The sequence below is a fragment of the Stigmatopora argus genome, chromosome 7 (genome assembly GCF_051989625.1).
Source record: "Stigmatopora argus isolate UIUO_Sarg chromosome 7, RoL_Sarg_1.0, whole genome shotgun sequence".
In the NCBI taxonomy this organism is placed as follows: Eukaryota; Metazoa; Chordata; class Actinopteri; order Syngnathiformes; family Syngnathidae; genus Stigmatopora; species Stigmatopora argus.
The window spans coordinates 18,676,454-18,696,874 of record NC_135393.1 but is presented as its reverse complement, the minus strand read 5'-3'; the positions used below and the strand labels follow the sequence as shown (position 1 = coordinate 18,696,874).

Here is a 20,421-nt window from a genome sequence, read left to right as displayed (position 1 = left end):
ACATTTCCCCCCTGTTGTAACTTGAAAGAATTTTCATTAAACATATCAATTTGTATCCCTCCCCTCCAGGTTCTAGAATACAAATATCATTGACAGTTACTCAACAGGGTATGGAAAACAACAAAATCACATGTCAAAGCAGAGGCGAGAAATGATGTAATCAGTGGTAAAAATTCCTCTACGTCCCTCTTAATGAGCGAACCCAATATTTAAATCAAGACAAACACATTTGCATAGAGGACTCGTCACAGTTCGAAAGAATGCGATAATCTCCAGTATGGTCTGTCATGCGGTGATACTGTGTCACTATAAGCTACTAGCGTGTGCTGGATTGTGTTTTGAATCATAACTTTCATACAGGGGATTACACACATAGAAAAAATACAGAACAGTAGCAAAAACCGCAAGGTTGCAATTTTAAACAGAATTGAGAATCATGACCCGGTTATTAACCACGACCACAATGATACACCTACGGCTGAATGATCCTGGGCCATGGTGTTGACTAGGGCCTTTATTTCAGCTACGGCACGAGTAATGTACTGGTTTCATCTGGGATGAAGGTGCAGCAGTGTTCTCCCATCATGGCACACACATCTCCATCTTTGGCTGTTATCAGATCCAGGACTATCAGTCCTGCAACTTCCCTAAAGGCTTTTAAATCATCTGCTATACCCTGTAGGGCCTTGACAGTTTGGTTAATGAACAGTCATGTAACAGCTCAATGTCTTTACACATGATTTTCTGGGGGGGGGTGGACCACAACCTTTGGTCAACAGGAACATCATCGCCCCAGATTGAATCACGTGGTTTGAATTGCACTGATTTTGCACTGATTTTGATATCTTACTGTTATGTTCACTCCCCTTAAAAGGAATGCATCTTAGACCATCTGCACGACTGCAGATTTAAATGTGACGCCTCGACCCAGTGAATTCAGGATGTCAGGATCTGTGGAAATGGGTATACGGCTACACACATAACAACTTTCATTCGCAACAATCAGTTTTTTCTGGAACACCATGAAATTATACCACACGTCTTCTTCATAGTAGTTCTCCAGATTGTTCTTTCATCTTGCTGTTGAGGGATCGAAGACCCTCCAGGGCCTTGGTTAAACTCCCGTCAGCTGCTGTGTTGTTCGGGATGAACGTGCAGCATTGGTCGCCAAAGATGGAGCACACGCCACCTTTCTCTGCCAGGAGCATGTCAACAGCAATTCTGTTCTGGAAGGCCATCAGCTCTGTTCATGGATGGCTGCAAACACTTCCTCCGTCCTGTTCTGGAGTCGTGCAATTTGGTCAGCGAGTTTATACTCATCTAATATGCTGCGGGGAACCCCGATGTTGATGTAGGTTGGGTCCCCATCCAAGAGCGGACCGCTTGGCTCTGCCTTTCCAGTGATGAGGCAGGACGTTTCCTGCACTTGTTTTCCAACTCGAGTCTCTGTGGGCGGGGCGTTCAGACACGCCCAGGTTGTCACTGACAGTGCAGTCACTGACAGTCCAGTCACTGTGATGTGGGTGGCAACAGCTTTCACTGTGGCTTCTGTATAGAGGTGCAAAGTCTATGGGAGGTCAGGGTTAAGTGAGGGGTGCTCGTGGCTGGTGAGTAGACGTCAGATGAGTTTCTTCACGGACAAGGGTTTTGACACCGTCCGACTTGGTCCACTCAGAGTCACCTGTCTCGAACGACCTTGAACCGACCTTGGTGAATCGACTTTGACTTTTCAGTGATCTTTGCTGCTGTGGAGGTTGGTGAGTTGGGCCACGAATGGGTTTTCCCATCGTGGAGAGAACCAGGACTTCCTTTTATGACTCGGATCAGGATCCAGTCACCTGGCTTCACCACCTCCTGCAAGATAGACAAAAAGATCACGGCAGCTTACATGTTCTTTGGATAAGTTTCTCTCCTTCCTTAGTCTCTCGTCATGGTTACTCTTCCCATAGAGGAAGTTAGAATGGTCTTCCATGAACTATCTCAAAAGTTGTTAATCCCGAGCTAGTTGGTACTATCTTCATATACGTTTTGGCCAGTGTTAGGCGTTCTGGCCATGGCTTATTTATCTCCCCCATGGTTTCTCAAGCCTTGGTTTTATCGTACCATTTGTTCGCTCTACTTAGGTGTTTTGCCATGTTTTGCACTATGCTGTTTGCAAAATTAGCTCCATTGTTACTCCAGCTGATTCTGGAGATCCCATGTTCTTTACAGATCAACAAAATAACAAATTAAACAGTTCCTTCAAAAATTTTAAAAGTAGGTATTTCGATGTCCATCATATCTTTTCCTCCCTTTTGAGACATTTATGGCTCAATTTTGGAATAATTTTTTGGTAGGCACGGTAGGCCTTTAGCTGTGTGCAGTTCGTCTGCTGACTGTTCTTGAGATCGGCTCAGTTTTGTTGTTGTGTATGCTGTGCAGTAAGTGTTTGCGCTGCTGCTTTAGCTGCTGTGTTCTGTCGTTGTCTTCAACACGTGCTTAACATTTGCTTACGGCTATTTTGTTGGGCTTAATACCCCAATGAATAAAAATCGCAACAATCTTACTTATTCCATCACTATAGTTTGTGAAAATTTAAATGCCTTATCAGTCAAAATCAAATATGCTAGCTGGTATTCTATTATGATCACTGCTTCTTTGTTAAGATCAAGAACCATATTTGTTTTTCCCTTTCCTCTAATTACACAAATTAACTAATCATACTAAAAATAGGAAAAACACAAAAAGTAAACCAGGCTGCTTTCTCCTCAGGAAAACAGCTTTCCCGTTCTCTGTAACAGTTTAGATTCACATAAATTAATATTCAGAAACAAAATGCACACATTTATAATTCTGAATATAATTGAACCCACTAAATTGTAATCACCCCTTGTTTGTCAAGGTTAATATTGTAGCATAATTGTATCCTTTAAAGCAATTAAAACTCATTACTTATAAAATGCATACTAATCAAGTCCCAATTCATTTAAGAATGTGTATCGCGTTGCATATTAAACTCAGTTGTTTGAAATTCAAAATATCCCAATCTAGTAGTCTTTTTATCAAATGTAACATTCAATTGTCTTTGGAGTTTGTCAATCATCTCCTATAAAACTTTCTTAATCAATATTTTTCAATAGTCAGGCATAAAATTAAAATCTAGTAACATTTCTATCCATTGTAGTTTATTTTCTCTCTAATTGTTTACTTTAAAAATCTGTAAGAAGATTTGTCTCAATTGTTTACTTTAAAAATCTGTAAGAAAATCTAATCTCAATTGTTTACTTTAACTATCTATAAGAAGGTTTAGTCTCAATTGAAACGCTTTCATTTTTTTATGGAGACAATAAAACCAATATAAAAAGTTCCTCATGGCTTACAGCATCGCTCCCCGAGCAATAATCTTTCCGATCAATATTTGAGTGCTTGCCATTTCGTCTGATTACGTCAAAAAGTTTATCTTACCTGTCTCCTATAAACGTTTCAACTGAGAGAACCTTCTTATAGTGCACAAAATGGATCCCGCTATTTTCATGTCTGCTCTTGGTCAGGAACGCGTGTGTTGAGCACCCAGGCTCCCGGGACCGCCGTTGGTCCAGTCTGTTTTCTGTTAGGAAGCACAGTCTCCTCCTGCTAACCCAAATTCAGTGTGTTCCTTTAAAGTTTTTTTTCCTTTTATGCCAGATTAGCCTCATCCTCTAGTTCCAATCGTATAGTGAATAATGGCGTTTGGTATGGTTTACTTAATAGGATGTCCATATTTTGTTGTCCGGTTGACCTCGTTATGTAGGCGCAATGACTTCATAACGAAATATGGAACCTTTTTTCAATTCAGTCAATTATTCTGTTAACACAATTTGGATGCCATTATCACAATAAATCAATAGTACTTTGGAATTTCGTATCAAGCACTGTCTGTTTTTTGTTTTTCTCAGTGCTCCTAAATTTCGCATAGCAGATTTGTTTCTCCACTTCAAATTTCACATTTGGAGTACTGCTGCTTTTTCATTAAAAATTTCCTTGGACGACATATTTTTCCATAATTTGGCGTTGCCATCCGTGAAACGGCTTATTGGCAAATTCTGAAATCGATTCCAATTTGCTAAATCATTTTCCACCTTGATACCTAACCGATTGATCATATCTCGGTGGTCGGCCAATCAAAAACACAAAAGGACAAACAACCATTCACGCTCACTCATTTTCAGACATCCGTGGTCTGCAAATTTTTTTTATCACTGGTGAAGAGCGCCATCCCCAGTCCTGGGGCTTCTTGGCAGCTAACCACCTTTCGCTGTGTCATGGCAAGTCATTCTAAAAGGAAATAGGTCAATGTTGTTTGGTTGGCATCAATTGTTCGATTCTAATGCAATTAATATTCTAATGGTCATTAATATGAACCACGCTAAAACATATTCCACCTGTTGATGGGCAAAACAATGAATTGCCACCCGTGCACTGGTGACAAGTCATGATGTTTATTGCATCTCAGCGAAATTATGCCTATCCTAAATTAATTATTTTATCTAAACTTGCCAGCTACATTTTACCTAATAATTTGGATCAATGCCATTTCTGCATTGTCTTCATGTTTGATATCATTAATAATTTGGATGATTCCTAATCCTTAAGTCTAAATCGCAAATCCCTCTCTATTTGCTAAGATAGCTAAATTGCACTTGTTGAATTGCTGTTCTGCTCCAAGCACTATGCTTATTTAATATAAGAGCCATTTTTTGTAGCTCACTCTTACCACAATTAAAATTTAGAGAAACTAACCTTCTACTTAGCAATTTCTTAATCATTTCCTAATGATAAATTTCAGTGTTTATTAGAGGACCCATAATTTGTCACTAATATGTTATATTGTCAATTTTCTGTCTTATTTTCTTTCTATTACTCTCTCTGCTCATGTCTCTTCATCACTCCTCCTCCTTGCTCATCGTGTGGAATGTGAGATGTAACCTGAGATTTCTTGCATTCCAGTCCCCCAATCCCCCCCCTCGTGCTCCTGGCCTCTGCGAGTGGAACCTGGCACGAAGAGTGGGCTGAGCAAAGGGGGGCACTGTTGTTGAACAGGCCTAATATATATATATCTTCTTGGGTTAGTGGAACGCTGGGGAAGAAAGGCAGTTTTAACTTCAGTTGGCTCGCCGCCATTTTTCTCTTTGTCTGTGGGCTCGGCCATTTTTCCTCTCACATGTGGTCTGCTTTTCAACCCCCCCCACCATCCTGTTCCAATTCACCCTCTCTTAAATACTTATTTTTATCCGTCCAAATATTCTTTTTTCGCCGATTAAACTCCTATTTTTCGCGGCAATCATACTTATATCGTTTATGAACGCGTCATAGCGTACTTATATATATATCTATTCATATGAAGGTTACTTGCATGCGTTTATAGTTTTATTCTATTTCTTTTTTTTTTTTTTCTTTATATCGAGCTCTTTCATTATCTTGGCACTGTATGACAATATATTTCTTCTATATTTTTAACACAACCCTCGAAGTCCCTTCGCGGGGAGGCGCTACCTCCCATTTTGTCTGCTTTCCAGGCAGATGGCCGACACACAGCCTTTTATCGTGCTGTATACTATTAAAACATTATTCCGACACACAGAAAAATGTCTTTCCGACACACAGAAAGAAGAATCTCCGACACACAGAGAAGAGTATACGCAACTTTTCTTTTTGGGACTTGGTGGGTTAGATTCTACAAATTAATTTTAAAAAGTGCCTTACCGTTTTTTGGTGCCTCCTCTGTACGAAAGGATAATTCGTAATCTGTTCCCGGGCCAGCAGGCCAGATCGCCCTCTCTCAAGGCCGGAGTAGCCGACGTCAAGCCATCCATCCTTCTGTCGATCTGCCGTGGCCGGAAAGCAGAGAAGAATCTCGGGTTTCAGGCACCAAAATGTCAAAGCTGGTTTGCCTCGACAATCATCTTTATACAGAGGAAGCAGCAAAACACGTGGTAGTTTTTAGCTCCCGGCCGAATGGAGGTTATCTGAACAAGAGGCCCCATCTCGATGGCTCTCAAAATGGTCGCCGCTCGGTCCGCTTCCTTTGTTCTTGGCTAGCCCCCTTGGCTAGCCCCCACCCTTCCTAAGAAGGGGTCAGCGCTCGACAGAGCCAAGCGACCACCTCGAGGCCTCCCATCCAGATACGCCGTCCAGTTGGTCGGTTATAGTATTTAATAGAAGTTTAGGCGGAGGCGGGACCAGAAAAAGGGGTGTGTATATACAAAGTGATGACAGGCCTTGACCTGTAGGTGTCAGTAAAAATTCTATTCTAGTGACTAAAATCATAAGAGTGCAGAAGGGTGCATGATTAAATATAAAAATACAGTTCATATTTCACAACAATGACGGTACTCCGGGCCTCTTTGGGCCCATCTGGGACGTGTTGGACGGCGGTGGGAACGGCGCCCTCTGGGTGGCACCCCTTCAATAAAGGGGGGGTGTATTTGCCCTCTCGGGCGCCCTGGCTTTTGTCCGGGTGTCTCCGATTTTAGGCAGAGTACGATTGGCTCACAAGACATTGGCGTTTTTCACAATGGCTCTTTTAAAGAGATTTTTTTGTATAGTTTTTCAAATGTACTTGAATTTTGAATTTTTTTATTAAAGTTGGTTTCATGCTCAATGGGTTTGGGTCTGGGTTTTTCCAGGCAGGGTATTTCAATCATAATTATTTTTATACCTGCGTTGAAAATGTTACAAAAAATGTCACTGACATGTTTGACGTTAAATGTGAAGATATAATATTATTTAAATATTGGTGAATTATTAATTTATATTAATATCCCATGAATAAATGTGTTATTTTTTTAAATGAACCAAATAAAAAAAATGTATATATTGATTAATGACAAAAAAATACTGAAATATTGGTGAATTATTAATTCATATTAATTTCCCATGACTAAATATTTGTTTTATTTTTTTAAATGAACCAAATAAAAAATAAATACGTATATATTAATTATCGACTATAAATTAAAAATAAACCCTGACAATTTTTTTTAAAAACCTGACTAAATGGATGAACATCCCAAATAATATATCCAAAATTAATGCTGAAAGATAAAAATAAGACATTTTCACTTCTATAATAGTCAGTTTCTGTTACTTTTGAGGAGATTCAAATAAAAAAATGAAAATCAAGATGCACCCTGTTCACACTCGCATGATGTCACCTCATATTTATGGGTTTAAATCATCAAAAAGATGATTTTTTTACATATAATAAGATAAACTGTTATAAATGTATACATAAAAAGTATTTTTGATTTTAATACACCCCTCCCAAAAAGTAATATACCAAGACTTTTCCACTTCTACAGTAGTTCTCCTTATGTTTCAAAGCCCCAGGAGAATAGCGCCTCCACTAAAACTATAACGATGCGCCCTTTTCACCCTCACTTATTCCACTTAAATCTAGATTTAAGACGTCCAATCCAGGCCACCCAAGAGACTCGATCGCGTTCAAGCGGCCGTGACGGCGACGGACGTCCGAGCTAAGCTAGCGCCGTCGGCGTCAAACGGCGCGTGAAAATGTTTCCCATTAACAGATGTTTTGATGTTTTTTCCCGCCAGTGATGAAATATGTGGCAAAGGCATCGATCCCTAACTCAATTTCCTGCTCGCGCGGCGCGAGAGAAAAGCAATTATTAGGTCATTTGAGACGACGCCGTGTACGATAATTAAAGGCGGCCTCCCCGCGGACGCCGGGGTGTCGCTGCTCAAAAGGGAAGGCGGGGCTTCTCCAGGAACGGAGGCCAATCGTATCGATGGACCGCGTAATCCAGAACGCGCACGATACATTAAGGAATTGAATAAATTGGGTTTGCGTCACCTTAGGGGTGAGAAAAACATAAATAAAAATTACAATTAAAAAAACTGCATATTTATCTTACTACGAGAGTCGCTTTCCGCCTAAGCTTCCAAATTCAAAGTTAGAGCTAATCTCTGTGACCTTTGACCCCCTTCCTCATCATATTAACTATCGTAAGTTTTCCTTTCTGACCTTTGACCCCCAATTGAATCTTTTGTTTCATATTACAAAGGTGAAAGTTTGAAGATGCCTTTATTCGTTTTTGAGTTATCGTGGACATAAACATACAAAGAAAAGGACATATTATATATTTTATTTATTTATTTTTTTAAATATATTGAGCATATTTATTTATTTTATTGATATATACGAATTTAATTCATGTATCTTTATTTTAAACATACAAAGAAAAGGACATATATATATTTTATTTATTTATTTTTATTTTTTTAAATATATTGAGCATATTTATTTATTTTATTGATATATACTAATTTAATTAATTTATCTTTATTCTAAACATACAAAGAAAAGGATATATATTTTTTATTTTTAAATATATTGAGCATATTTATTTATTTTATTGATACATACTCATTTAATTCATTTATCTTTATTCTAAACATACAAAGAAAAGGACATATTATATATTTCATTCATTTATAAAAAATATATTTTTTTTTTTAATATGTTGAGCATATTAATGTATTTTATTGATATATTCTAATTTAATTAATTTCTCTTTATTCTAATGGATTCTTTAAACTTGTACTAACATATTTTTTGACATGTTCTTGCTCTTTAGATTTTTTAATGACAATTAAATTAAAAGTGACACTATTACAATTAAAAAATATTATTGTTTTTTTCTTTAAAGGCAGCCAGTCGGTTAGCGGATTGGTCTCACAGTCCTGGGGTCGAGGGTTCGATCCCAGGTCGGTCCGCAGCGTGCGAAGTTTGCATTTTTATCCCCGGTCTTGCATGGGTTTTCCCAGGGTGCTCCAGTTTCCTCCCACATCCCAAAAAAAATGCATGCTAGGCTAATTCTGTGCTAACTTATTCCTAGCTATGACTAATTGGTTGTTCGTCTCCTTGTGCCCTGTGATTGGCCGGGCGACCCCCCCCCACACACACACACACCTGCATTGGCTCCAGCACCCCCCACGACCCTAAGCGGTTCAGAAAATGAATGAATGAAATAAAAAAAATACGTTTTTTTTTCCGTTGTGGAAAAAGTGTAAGCGCTGAACTTTTGATTGATTTCTGTGAGTTTTTTTCTCGGGTTTTCTCCTTCGTAGTGAAGCCGGCCAATGAGTGGGTGAGTGAGGAAAGGGAATGAAAGAGAATAAAATAAAAAAAAGGAAGTGGCGCCCGAGTGATGACCCGGGCAGAAAAATGCCGCAAGACAAATGGGCGCGTGGACAAAGGCGCCCGAGGCGAGGCGAGGCGAGGCGAGGCGAGGCGGGTCGCCATCCGCGCCGCACTCCATCACAATGGCAAATTGGGCTTTCCTTTCTCGGCCAGCCTCATCGCTATGCCGGAGTGAAACGTCAACGCGTTCCCTACCGGCCGCCGACGCTGCTAGGTAACCGGCCCGTGGCCGCGGCGACGCTGGGCCGGCGCTAGCGCGTCCAAATGAGCCACCGCGGTGAAAAATGAGAGGCCGTTTAACGGGAGAAGAAGCCTTTTTGAAAAACCTGGTGGACTTTGCAATTGAGAACACCTTTGGAAAAGCCATTGGAAGAAGGTTGCCGTTTGAAGGACGTCTCTTATTGTGAAAAGGAACGGCGTGCCGAGGGAATTTGGAATCAGGACAGCATTTCCAAGCAGGAAAAAGAAAGGTGCAGTTGAAGGAAATTGCGAATGAAGACGACCAATCAGAGGCAGAGTTTGCGTTGAAGCATCTGAAGACAACCTTGAATCAAAGATGATGGATTTGAAGAATGTCTTCAAAGGGAGTGTTTTAAAGGACAACCCCCACCCAATTTAACAAACAAACATTCAGTGCCATTGACAGGAAGGGATGTCCAATCGCTTTCTGCTTCAGTTCAACTAGAACACAGGTGTCAAAGTGGCGGCCCGGGGGCCAAATCTGGCCCGTCGCATCATTTTGAGCGGCCCGGGAAAGTAAATCATGAGTGCCGACTTTCTGTTTTAGGATCAAATTAAAATGAAGAGTATAGATGTATTTTAAATTACCCGATATTCCCCCTTTTAAATCAATAATTGTCATTTTTTAATCCATTTTTTCTGTGTTTTTAGTTCAAAAATCATTTTGTAAAATCTAAAAATATATTTAAAAAGCTCAAATAAACAGTTTTAGATCTATAAAAACAGAATATTCAGGGCTTTTAATCCAGTTCTTTTAATTCATTTATAAAATATATATATATATAAATATTATATCTAAAATGGTCCGGCCCACATGAAATCGAGTTGACGTTAACGCGGCCCGCGAACCAACCCGAGTCTGACACCCTTGAACTAGAAAAAGCCAAAAAATCAGACTAACCGTCATATTTACTGCCCTATTTTCTCCAGACTTTACTGACTTTTCCCCCTGCGTCGGATTGACGGCGAGAGGAGGAAGGGCTCCCCCGTTTTGGTGGTCTGCATCTGGAGGGGTGGGGTGGGGGGTTCTGTTGACGGCGCCACCGCCACCGCCTCCTCCCTAGCAACAGCGCTTCGTAGCAACAGTGTCTTTGAGCCTTGGAGGCCATTCAGATGGAGTGCATTTCAAGTACAATGCGTGCCACTATCGACGCCGCCAGGACCACGTCAGCGATTTATTTCTCACATTTTTTTTTGTGGTTCAAGTGAAGGCCATAGAAAATAATCATTAAAAAATCATTCATTCATTCTCACAAGTGTGTTGGGAACCTCAGCCAACTTTGGGAAGCAGGCGGGCGACACCCCGAATTGGTTTTATGTAAGCATTCCGTCATTTCTTTGAACCGCTTATCCTTACAACGGTCGCAGGGGGTGCCGGAGTCTGTCTCGGCGAGATACGGGAACCAGGCGGTGAATCGGTGGCCGGCCAATCGCGGGGAGAAGGAGACAAACAACCAATCAGACTCACCGCTAGTGACAATTTAGCGTCTAATTAGCCTAGCTTGCATGTTTATGGGACGTAAACCGGAATACCCAGAGAAAAACCACACAAGAACATGCAAACTCCAAGCTTGGATCGAACCGACGACCCCAGAACTGTGAGGCCGACGCCCTAACCACCATCAAGCAAACAGTTTAAAATGTATTAACTAGAATATAGATTTAAAATTTAACTTACCAATAAGTGGGTTTGAATCCAGGTCGGTCCACTTGTGGAGTTTGTATGTTCTTCACGGGCCTGTGTGGGTTTTCTCCGGGTACTCCGCTCTCCTCTCACGTTCCAAAAAGATGCATGCTAGGCTAATTTAGCACTCTTTGTCTCCTTGTGCCCTGCGATTCTGCTTGGAGTTAGTTGGGGTATGCTCCAGCACCCTCCGCGACCCTTGTGAAGATAAGAAGTTCAGAAAATGAATGAATTAATGTTTTACCTACTGACTGCATCGTGACACTTGAAATGGATTGGTCGTCTGCTCGTTTTAAGCTAGCGTTACGGACAAATGTCGCGCTCCCTAATTGAACTTTTCCCCTCGTCGCTTGGGCGCTTCAAAAACGAGAGCGGAACGCCGCTTTGATCCGTCAATAGCAGGCATCCGTCACTCTGAGATGGCAAATGGAGGCCGGCGTGCTGCCCATGCAATCCCAGAAAAAGCTTTCGCGTGAGACGCTTTGATCAGCACGGAGGCAAAGAGCAGTAAACATCTCTCTGGCAGCAGCCAAAATGATTTTTATGATGTTTTTTTCCCCTCAGATGATCGTGACTCTCATGTTTAGGAGTTTTGGCAAAGGGTTGCTTCAAAAAATTGCTAAATGTGCTAGCTTAATGCAAAGAAATAACACAAAATGCACTCGGCTGCTAGCCGTTAGCATCCTGGTTGTAAAGGCGACATCTGGGTCGCCACAAAAGACAATTATCAATTATTTTTACAGGATGAAGGCGATACCTGTTGTTATTGTTCTTGTAGATACGAACTTTGAAGGTGTACTTGCCCTAAAAGTTGGTAACTATGTAGCATTGGGGGCTAAATATAATCCCTCTTATTGTATTAGTGATGATTAATTTTGGATTTATTGATGCCAGTCTTGAGCTTTCATTTTATATGACTACATTCATGTGTTCTTTAATGTTATTATTGTTATATTTTGTTGTTAATGTGTACTAGAATTAAAAAAAAACTTACCTGAAAATTGACTCAGTATTCTTGAACTATTTTATTATTGATTACAGAAATCAGATAATTTGTTTCATAGGCTACAGTTGTTTTATAGTTAAGTGTTTTTAATTTTTTAGTTAAAATACAACAAATATACTATGAATACGTTTAAAAGTCTAACTACAAACACTATATATAATTCAAAAAGTATGTTTCCAACGTCTTGATTTTTAAATAGAAAACAATGGCTTGTGGCTACTTGACTAGAGTATTGCACTGCCGCCTGGTGGCCAAGGTGGGCACATCTCATGATGGTGAACCTAATTCTTCATATTTATTCTATTCAATTGTCATTGAAAAATGTTTTCATAAGGAATAATACCTGTCTTCAAAAAATGACATTACAAGTAGTGTACTCTTCTCGCCAAATCGTCTTTATTCTTTTAAATCAAAGCTGGAATTCCAAACGAAGACATCACCAAAAAATTATCTCCCTCAGCCGTTGTCTAAAATGTTTCAGATCTAAAAGGCGAATATACAAGGTAATATCGAAGACCTTGTTTGTCGTGTAAAAAAAGACCTTTTAACGGCAATAATCCAAAAAGGTTAAGTTTGTTAAATAACTTTTACTTGGGTGATGCGCTTTAACAAAAGCTCGAGCTCATGTAATACAAAACAAGTCGCCCTTGACATGAACCAAGAAATAATATCAATAATAAAAGTTTTAAAATGAAAAAAAGTAGCTTTGAGCACGTTGAAAGTCCATTCAAGATGTCAAAACAGCAGCCGAAGTCGTGTTTGGCACGAACAAAAGTCCAAAAACGACTGAAAATCAGTCCTTGTATTCGGTGTACTTTTTGGCCGAGCCGTGAACCTTGCTGGCGGGGTACTTGAGTCTGTTCAGGGCCATTTTGCGGAGCACAGCTTGGGGCAAGTCGACACGGCACTTCTCGGCCAGTTCCACCAGGTAGATGAACACGTCGCTCAGCTCGTGGGCGAGTTGCTCCCGCTCCGAGTCGCTCCAGTCGGGCAGACCCTCGGCCACCTCGCCCTTCCACTGGAAGAGCTCCGAGACTTCGCCTACCTCGCCCACCATGGCCAGGAGCAGGTTACGGGGCTGGTGGAACTTGTTCCAGTCGCGTTCGTCGGTGAACTCGGCTTGCAAGCGACGGATATCTTCTACGCTCGGCTGCGGGCTAAATGTGAAACGCTCTTCCGATGCGGTACCGGCCCGTGGAGCGGTTCCGTCCACCGTAGAATCTCCAAGTTTCTGTCCATTTCTTGCCATCATGTTGAAACGCTTTGCCTTGGAATCCACGCTATGACCGCTCCCGCCAATGGTCAAACCGGAAGTACACCACTTTGGGACTTGTAGTTTAAATCTCGCTAGCTCACGTGCGTCATGTGCTTCAAAAACTACACGCCCCAGTTTCTGTGTATGCGCGGGAGGGTCTTTCCAAAACCAATGTATATAGTATACTATTTACGTCATATTTCATTTTTTTTACCCTCGTAACTTCACTATTTTTTTGTTTTCACCGCAGTCCACATATTCATGGATAACACCCTTATGTCAAAACACCCTCAATATTTTGCTATCTTTGAGAAAATAACACATTTGTTGTGTATTTTTTTTTCCGGCCATGACTTACATTGTTCTTGTAACGTTACCACCTTTTTAATCCTATTATACAACTTTATGATGTGTATACAGCGTCAACGCGACCATACATTATCTTTTCCTACCTGGGATTTGTAGTTTAAACTTGCTCATTTTTACTACAGTTCCCACATATAACCTACCTTCATAAACCAACATGGCAGCCTCCACAGTGGCTGCAACATTTCGATACAAAATGATTAAAAGAACGTTACAATGGTGTCCTAATACGTATTTTACAGTTCGGGGGTTAAATTTAGAATCTTCGCGAAATGATAGTCAGCTCCTGCACAACAGTAAAAGGTTGGTGAAAACGATAAAATTGTGTTATATTTGTTGCGCTATGGCTAACCTAGCTTATTTAAAGCCTATCACTGCTAAATAGGAGCATACCTATCAACTTACACGTTTTTTGATCATTTCAAATTGTGTACGCCGCATTACAACATATGTCGGGGGTATTAATTTTGTTTAAAATACGTTTTATGTAAAAACCGATCTCGTCTTACCCATTTCGGCTCTAAAGCGGATCGTCTCGGTCACCGGTCGCAGACGAAAACGTCATCGTCGATTGCTAATGTCGTCATGCTCTGAGCATGAAATGCGCATGCGCGTCAATCACTTCCTGTTGATATTTGAAAACTTTCTTTCACTTCTTGTTGATATTTAAAAATGTTATTGTCATTATACAAAAATACATATAAATACGTTGTATATTGTACTTTTTACAACGAGATGCATTCCAGTTACAGTTATGACATGCTACATACATACATTTACAATACAGCCAGGTTGCCTGCCGATTCGCCATATATATATAGTTTGTTTATTTATTTCGTTTACTATCTGTTATGATGTTGCATTCACGTTCAAATTTGCAAGAGTATTTTACAGCTTCATTTGGAAAAGCCTTTTTTTTCAATGAACTTTGCAATTCTATCCCAGTAGTAACACAACTATTTGTTATTTATATTCCTATTTATTAAAATACTTTAATTTTACAGTGTTGACACACACCTGGAAGGCGTGGTCGGCCTGGAGATCCACGCCCAGATTCACTCCCGAACAAAAATGTTCTCCGGCTCGGCCGTCCAATTCTTATCGCCTCCCAACTCTCTGGTATCCTTTTTCGATGCCTCCTTGCCCGGCACGTTACCCGTAAGAGTTCTCATCCCGAGCATCTTAAAATCATTTTTAATTTCCCATTAAACAGCGTTTTTATCCGAGCAGGTCCTGAACAAACGATGCGTGGAAGCAGCCGTAACGACGGGCTTGGCGCTCAACTGCCGCATCAACGAGACATCGCTATTTGACAGGAAGCACTATTTCTACGCCGATATGCCGGTTAGTATTCAAAACAAGTTTTCAGTTTTAATTCAGGCTGTAATAAATTACCACAGATTAATCTATTTTAGCTTGGCAACTTTTTGGGAAAGCCTTCCTTGTTTAGAAACTTGAAAATTTTCATATTCCAAATGCATCTCTGCTTCCCTTGTGAGCTGGACCATTCAATTTTTTTATTTTTTATTCTCACATTATACGCCACGGTTGCCAAGGCAACGCAGGCACCGCGGGGGCAGCGCAAGGAATACGAGAAGCAGATGAAATATTAATTATTCTCCAGCTTTTCAGGAAGAAAAAGGAAACCTTGAGAGTGAAAATGTGTTGCATTTTAATTGACAGCTGCCGTTTAGGAGCTCCATTTTCCTCCTATTTCTATATTCTTTCTCCCTAATCACTATAAACGAGGGCTCAACATTATTTACGAAATTGACTAATCACCAATTATTTTTCCAACAAATAGAAATATTTCATTGGTTCAAAGATATGTTACATTGTTTACTGTAATTGTATTTTAGGGTTGACATTTTAGCTCGAAATGGTCTTTGGAACCAAAAACCATCCTGGGAAAAGTTCAACTACAAATATTATGTCACCTGTTTGTTACAAAAATAATGAGTAATAAGTTTTGGATCAAAAATTAATTCCATAAACAATTACTTGTCAATTTATAATGTTAGACCGACTCAAAAAAACGTAATGACCCCCCAAAGGATCCACCCCATCCAGGTACACAAGTACAGTGATCGAAAAGTGTATATTTATGAAATATTACAGCTATCAGCATATCAAGACTCATTTATTAATATCTAAATATAATGTGTATATGTATAATAATGTAAATACTGTAAATATTGTACTCACAGTGAAAATAGTTCCTCTTCGCTTGATATAAACCCCCAAAAACCAGTTTAATAGGACTTTTAGTCCAAGTCCTTTGTCTTCTTGTGGCCATGGGGTCCATTGTCCGCGATATTCGAGGGATTACTGTAATTACACAAATACAATTATTTTCAACCTTTTTACCACAACGGTAAAAACCTTTCAGACTTTTCACCATTCTACCGAATGAGAAACAGTCCGAATATTTTTGACCAAAATGGTGCAGATGTAAAATTGCAGCGCCCCTGAAAAATAAACCTTTAACTTTTTGTGTCAGGCTGGCTACCAGATCACGCAGCAACGGCGCCCTCTGGCGGTGGATGGCGTACTGTGCTACAGCCTCCTGGACGGCAAGAAACGCCAGCAGGTGGTCCGCAAGAAGGTGCGCATCAAGCAGATCCAGCTGGAGCAGGACAGCGGCAAAAGCCTGCACGACGACGACCGCGGACAGACGCTCGTCGACCTCAACCGAGCGGGTGAGAGCCGCCGAGCCGACCCCGATCCGAGGGGATCCGGTCCGACCGTGCCCCCCACCTTAGGCGTGGGTCTGATGGAGCTGGTGATGGAGCCCGACATGACGTGCGGCCAGGAGGCGGCGGCGGCCGTCAGGGAGCTGCAGCTCATCCTGCAGGCGCTCGGGACCTGTCGCGGGAATATGGCGGGTAAGAAACGCCATTTTTTAACTTTTATTTTGCCGCATAGGTCGGGAAATCGGCAGTCCGGTGGGTGAGTGGTTAGCATGTTGGCCTCACAGTTCTGTGGACTTGGGTTCAAATCCAGGTTGTTCTCCCCAGGGCTGCGTGGGTTTCCTCCGGGGATGCATGCTAGGCTAAATGGATGCTAACTTGTCCCTAGCTAGGCTAATTGGATGCTAACTTGTCCCAAGCTAGGCTAGTTGGATGCTAACTTGTCCCGAGCTAGGCCAATTGGATGCTAACTTTGTTGGTTGTTTGTCTCCTCGTGCCCTGCGATTGGCTGGCCACCAATTCAGGGAGTCCCCCGCTTCGTGGCCAAAGTCAGCTGGGATAGGCTCCGGCACCCCAAGACTCTAGTGAGGATAAAGCGGTACAGAAAAGGAATGAATTAACAGGAAATCGGGTCAAATCGCGTCATTTTCACAGGGTTAAAAAAAAAAAAAAGTGTGACTTATAGTTCAGAAAATACGGTCATATACACTACCTTCACAAGCTTTCGTTTTTTTTTCTATTGACTTTTTTCTATTAATGATTACATGAAAAATAATTTACAAAGAGACTTTTTTCTCAGAGGGACAATTGAGGGTGGACGCCAACGTGTCGGTGCACCGACCCGGCGAGGCGCTGGGCGTCAGGACCGAGGTGAAAAACATCAACAGTATTCGATATCTGGCCAAGGCTATTGGTAAGTATGCTTTTGTTTTTGTTTTGTTTTTGTTTTTATTCACGATGCGTATTTATTAGCAACGTCGGTCGTATTTGGCAATACGTGGTAATTTGTGGGTTTCGTTTTGTGCGTAGACTTCGAGATTCGGAGACAGATGGACGTCCTGCGGCGTGGGGAAAGCGTGCAAAACGAGACTCGGTCCTATGACGCCAAATCGGGGTGAGAGCGGCCATTTTGTCTGGCAGCCTGTCACTTCTTCCTGTTTTATTTTTATTTATTTTTTATTTTTTGTAGGATAACCGTGTCCATGAGGGACAAAGAGGGTCTTCAGGACTACAGGTGAGGACCCTCTGCATTTGCTTGATATAAAAAGAAAAAGAGAGAATATTATTTCATTATAAAACTTAAACTTTTAGAAACCATGTTTTTTTTCCAATTAAAGAAAAGAATTAAAAATAGAGAGAATATTATAGCCTTTTCCTTTTTTGTCTTTGAACAGTTACTCTTGCCCTTTAATTAAACATTAAATAAAAAAAACGTAATGATTTAACTATAGTATAACTAAAATACTTAGAAGCAATGTTTCTTTCCAATTTAAAAAACATAAAAAATTGTTAAAAATATACGTATTTTTTAAATTGTTAAAAAATATTTTTTAAAAAAAATTGGTACAAAAATATTTTTAAAAAATCGTTTAATTTTTTTTTTTTTAAATCGGTAAAAAAATATTTTTAAAAAATCGTTAAAATAATATTTTTGAAAAATCGTTAAAATAATATTTTTAGAAAATAGTTTAAAAAATAAGAACATAGTAGTTCCTACTTAAGAGGAAAAAAAGATTTTAAAAAGATAATTACTGGTTGTCCTAAATGGGGAAAAAAAGTAGTAAGAGTAAGTTTTGTGGTTCAGGTTCATGCCCGAACCCAACCTCCCACCCCTCAACGTCTACCCGGACCCCGCCTCCGTCCCCCCGGGCGCCGACGTCCGCCAGGCGGTGGTGGTAACAAACCTACGGGCGGAGCTTCCCGAGCTTCCCGCCGCCAGGAGAGAGCGCCTGGTGGAGAAGTACCACATCCTCCCCGAGCACGTCCACGTCCTGCTGGTCCGACATCGCACCGACGGCCGTGTTCGAATCCCCCAAGTCACTCTCCGCCTCTTTTGTGATCGCTCAGAACGAGGAAGGACTGCTGGAATACTTTGAGCGGGTGCTGAAATCCACCCATCGGGAGCCCCGCAAGGTGATTGGCTGGTTGACCAACGACTTGCTGACGCTGCTCAAACAACAAGACTTGAACGTCCGTCAAAGGTGAGCGTTGAAGATGCAAGTGCAAGTCATTTTACAGTCTTTTTTTTAATTTTTCCCTCCTCCCACACCCCCGAATGAAATGAGAGGGAAATACATAAGGAAAACCGACTGACCGCATTGATCCGAATATAAGACGATGTATTTTGCATTGAAATAAGATTTTTAAAAGTGTCGAGCGTCTTAAAATCGGCGTCTCGACATTGTACCCATTCACAACACTAGATGGCACTGGATACTTTTAAAGCATTTAAAGCAAGGGTGTCAGACTCGATTTCATGTGGGCCGGACCATTTTAGATATAATATTTAGATTATTTTTTTATAAATGGAGTAAATGAACTGGATTAAAGGCCCTGAATATTCAGTTTTTTATAGATCTAAAACAATGTTTATTTTAACTTTATTTTAAATATTTGTAGATTTTACAAAATGATTTTTGAACTAAAAACACAGAAAAAAATGATAAAAAATGACAATTATTGATTAAAAGGGGGAAAATCAGGAAATTTAATATACATCTATACTCTTCATTTTAATTTGATCCTAAAACAGAAAGTCGGCACTCATGATTTACTTTCCCGGGCCACACTAAATGATGCGGCGGGCCAGATTTGGCCCCCGGGCCGCCACTTTGACACCGGTGATTTAAAGTTAATTGAATTGAATGCCTTTATTGTCAAGTATAATTACATTTAAAGCTTCAGTCAGATGTACTGTCGTTATTTTTAGTGTATAAATTTGAATTTGGTATTCAAAAAGTCTTTTTTCAAATTTGAGTCTGGAAAAAGTGGGGGTCGTCTTATATTCAGAGTAATACTGTATTTTGGAAGCTCCTTTTTGTTACTACACATGTTGCGCTAATGCTTGTGTTAAAAAATCTTTCAGGCATTTTTAGAAACAGTGAAAGGAGTGTTTGAGTTTTCTTTTTACCTCGTAATGAGGAATTGTGTGATGATGATGATGATGATGGTGTGATTCCAGCCCCGTGTCTCCGTCCGCCATGGCACAGCTCCTGGAGCTTCTCCAAGTGGGAAGCATCTCATCTTCTGTTGCCAAGCAGGTCACTACTCGCACTCAAAAATACACACACACACACATGCATCAAAATCTGTAAATACAAAAGGAGAACTTAGCTAGCTAGCTAGCGCAACGGTCCACCCACTTTGTCCAAGTGTCCTCCATCTTGACGGTCCCTCGCCACGGTCAGGTTTTCCAGGAGATGTGGAAGCACGCGGGCGCCAAGACGGCGGCCCAGATCATCGGCGAGCAGGACCTGAGCCTCGTCGGTGACGCCGAGGAGCTACGGCGCCTCTGCGCTCGAGTGGTGGACTCGCATCCGCATGAGGTCGGGACTCGCTCTTTGAATGGACTGCAAATGCTTGTTTTGTTAATATTCAATGGTGGGGTTTTTTGGTTCCCTTTTAGGTGCTGGCTTTCCGAGAGGGCCACAAGAAAGTGGTGAACAGGTTAATCGGCGCCGTTCGGAAGGAGACCAACGGGCGGGCCGACCCGCTCGTCGTACGGGACATTCTGCTGGAACTCATTTCGGAAATTCCATGATGCCATTGGAATACCCAAATGATCGTCGTAAATGGGCTGTTTCAAAATAAAGTTGACCAGAGTTAGCAGGGCTTTAGTTTAAATTAATGACCATGTATAGCAGCAAGGCTTTTTTTCTTTTAATAAAGAGACTATTGTACAGTAAGGCAATTTTTCATTTAAAATAATAAAAAAGACCATTACTATGAATGTTTTGGCTTTTATTTGTTGAAAAAAAGTGTTTTTCCTTAATAAAAAAG

At 40.7% G+C, this 20,421-nt stretch overlaps 2 protein-coding genes across 2 annotated transcripts; one reads left to right on the top strand and one right to left on the bottom strand.

The window, feature by feature from the left end:
* Window positions 1-12,826: 12,826 nt before the first annotated feature.
* dctpp1 (dCTP pyrophosphatase 1) lies at window positions 12,827-13,567 on the bottom strand. The gene has a single exon (XM_077605472.1). The coding sequence runs from the start codon at window positions 13,361-13,363 to the stop codon at window positions 12,905-12,907; it is 459 nt and encodes a 152-aa protein (XP_077461598.1). The 5' UTR covers window positions 13,364-13,567; the 3' UTR covers window positions 12,827-12,904.
* A 299-nt stretch (window positions 13,568-13,866) lies between these two features.
* Window positions 13,867-20,305, top strand: gatb (glutamyl-tRNA(Gln) amidotransferase, subunit B). The gene is made up of 13 exons (XM_077605277.1): window positions 13,867-14,035; window positions 14,737-14,890; window positions 14,963-15,076; window positions 16,233-16,431; window positions 16,495-16,617; window positions 17,222-17,335; window positions 17,452-17,536; window positions 17,612-17,656; window positions 18,227-18,419; window positions 18,490-18,623; window positions 19,604-19,682; window positions 19,830-19,967; window positions 20,048-20,305. Exons 1-13 carry the CDS (start codon window positions 13,890-13,892, stop codon window positions 20,180-20,182), a joined length of 1,659 nt encoding a protein of 552 aa, XP_077461403.1. The 5' UTR covers window positions 13,867-13,889; the 3' UTR covers window positions 20,183-20,305.
* The last annotated feature ends 116 nt before the right edge of the window (window positions 20,306-20,421 follow it).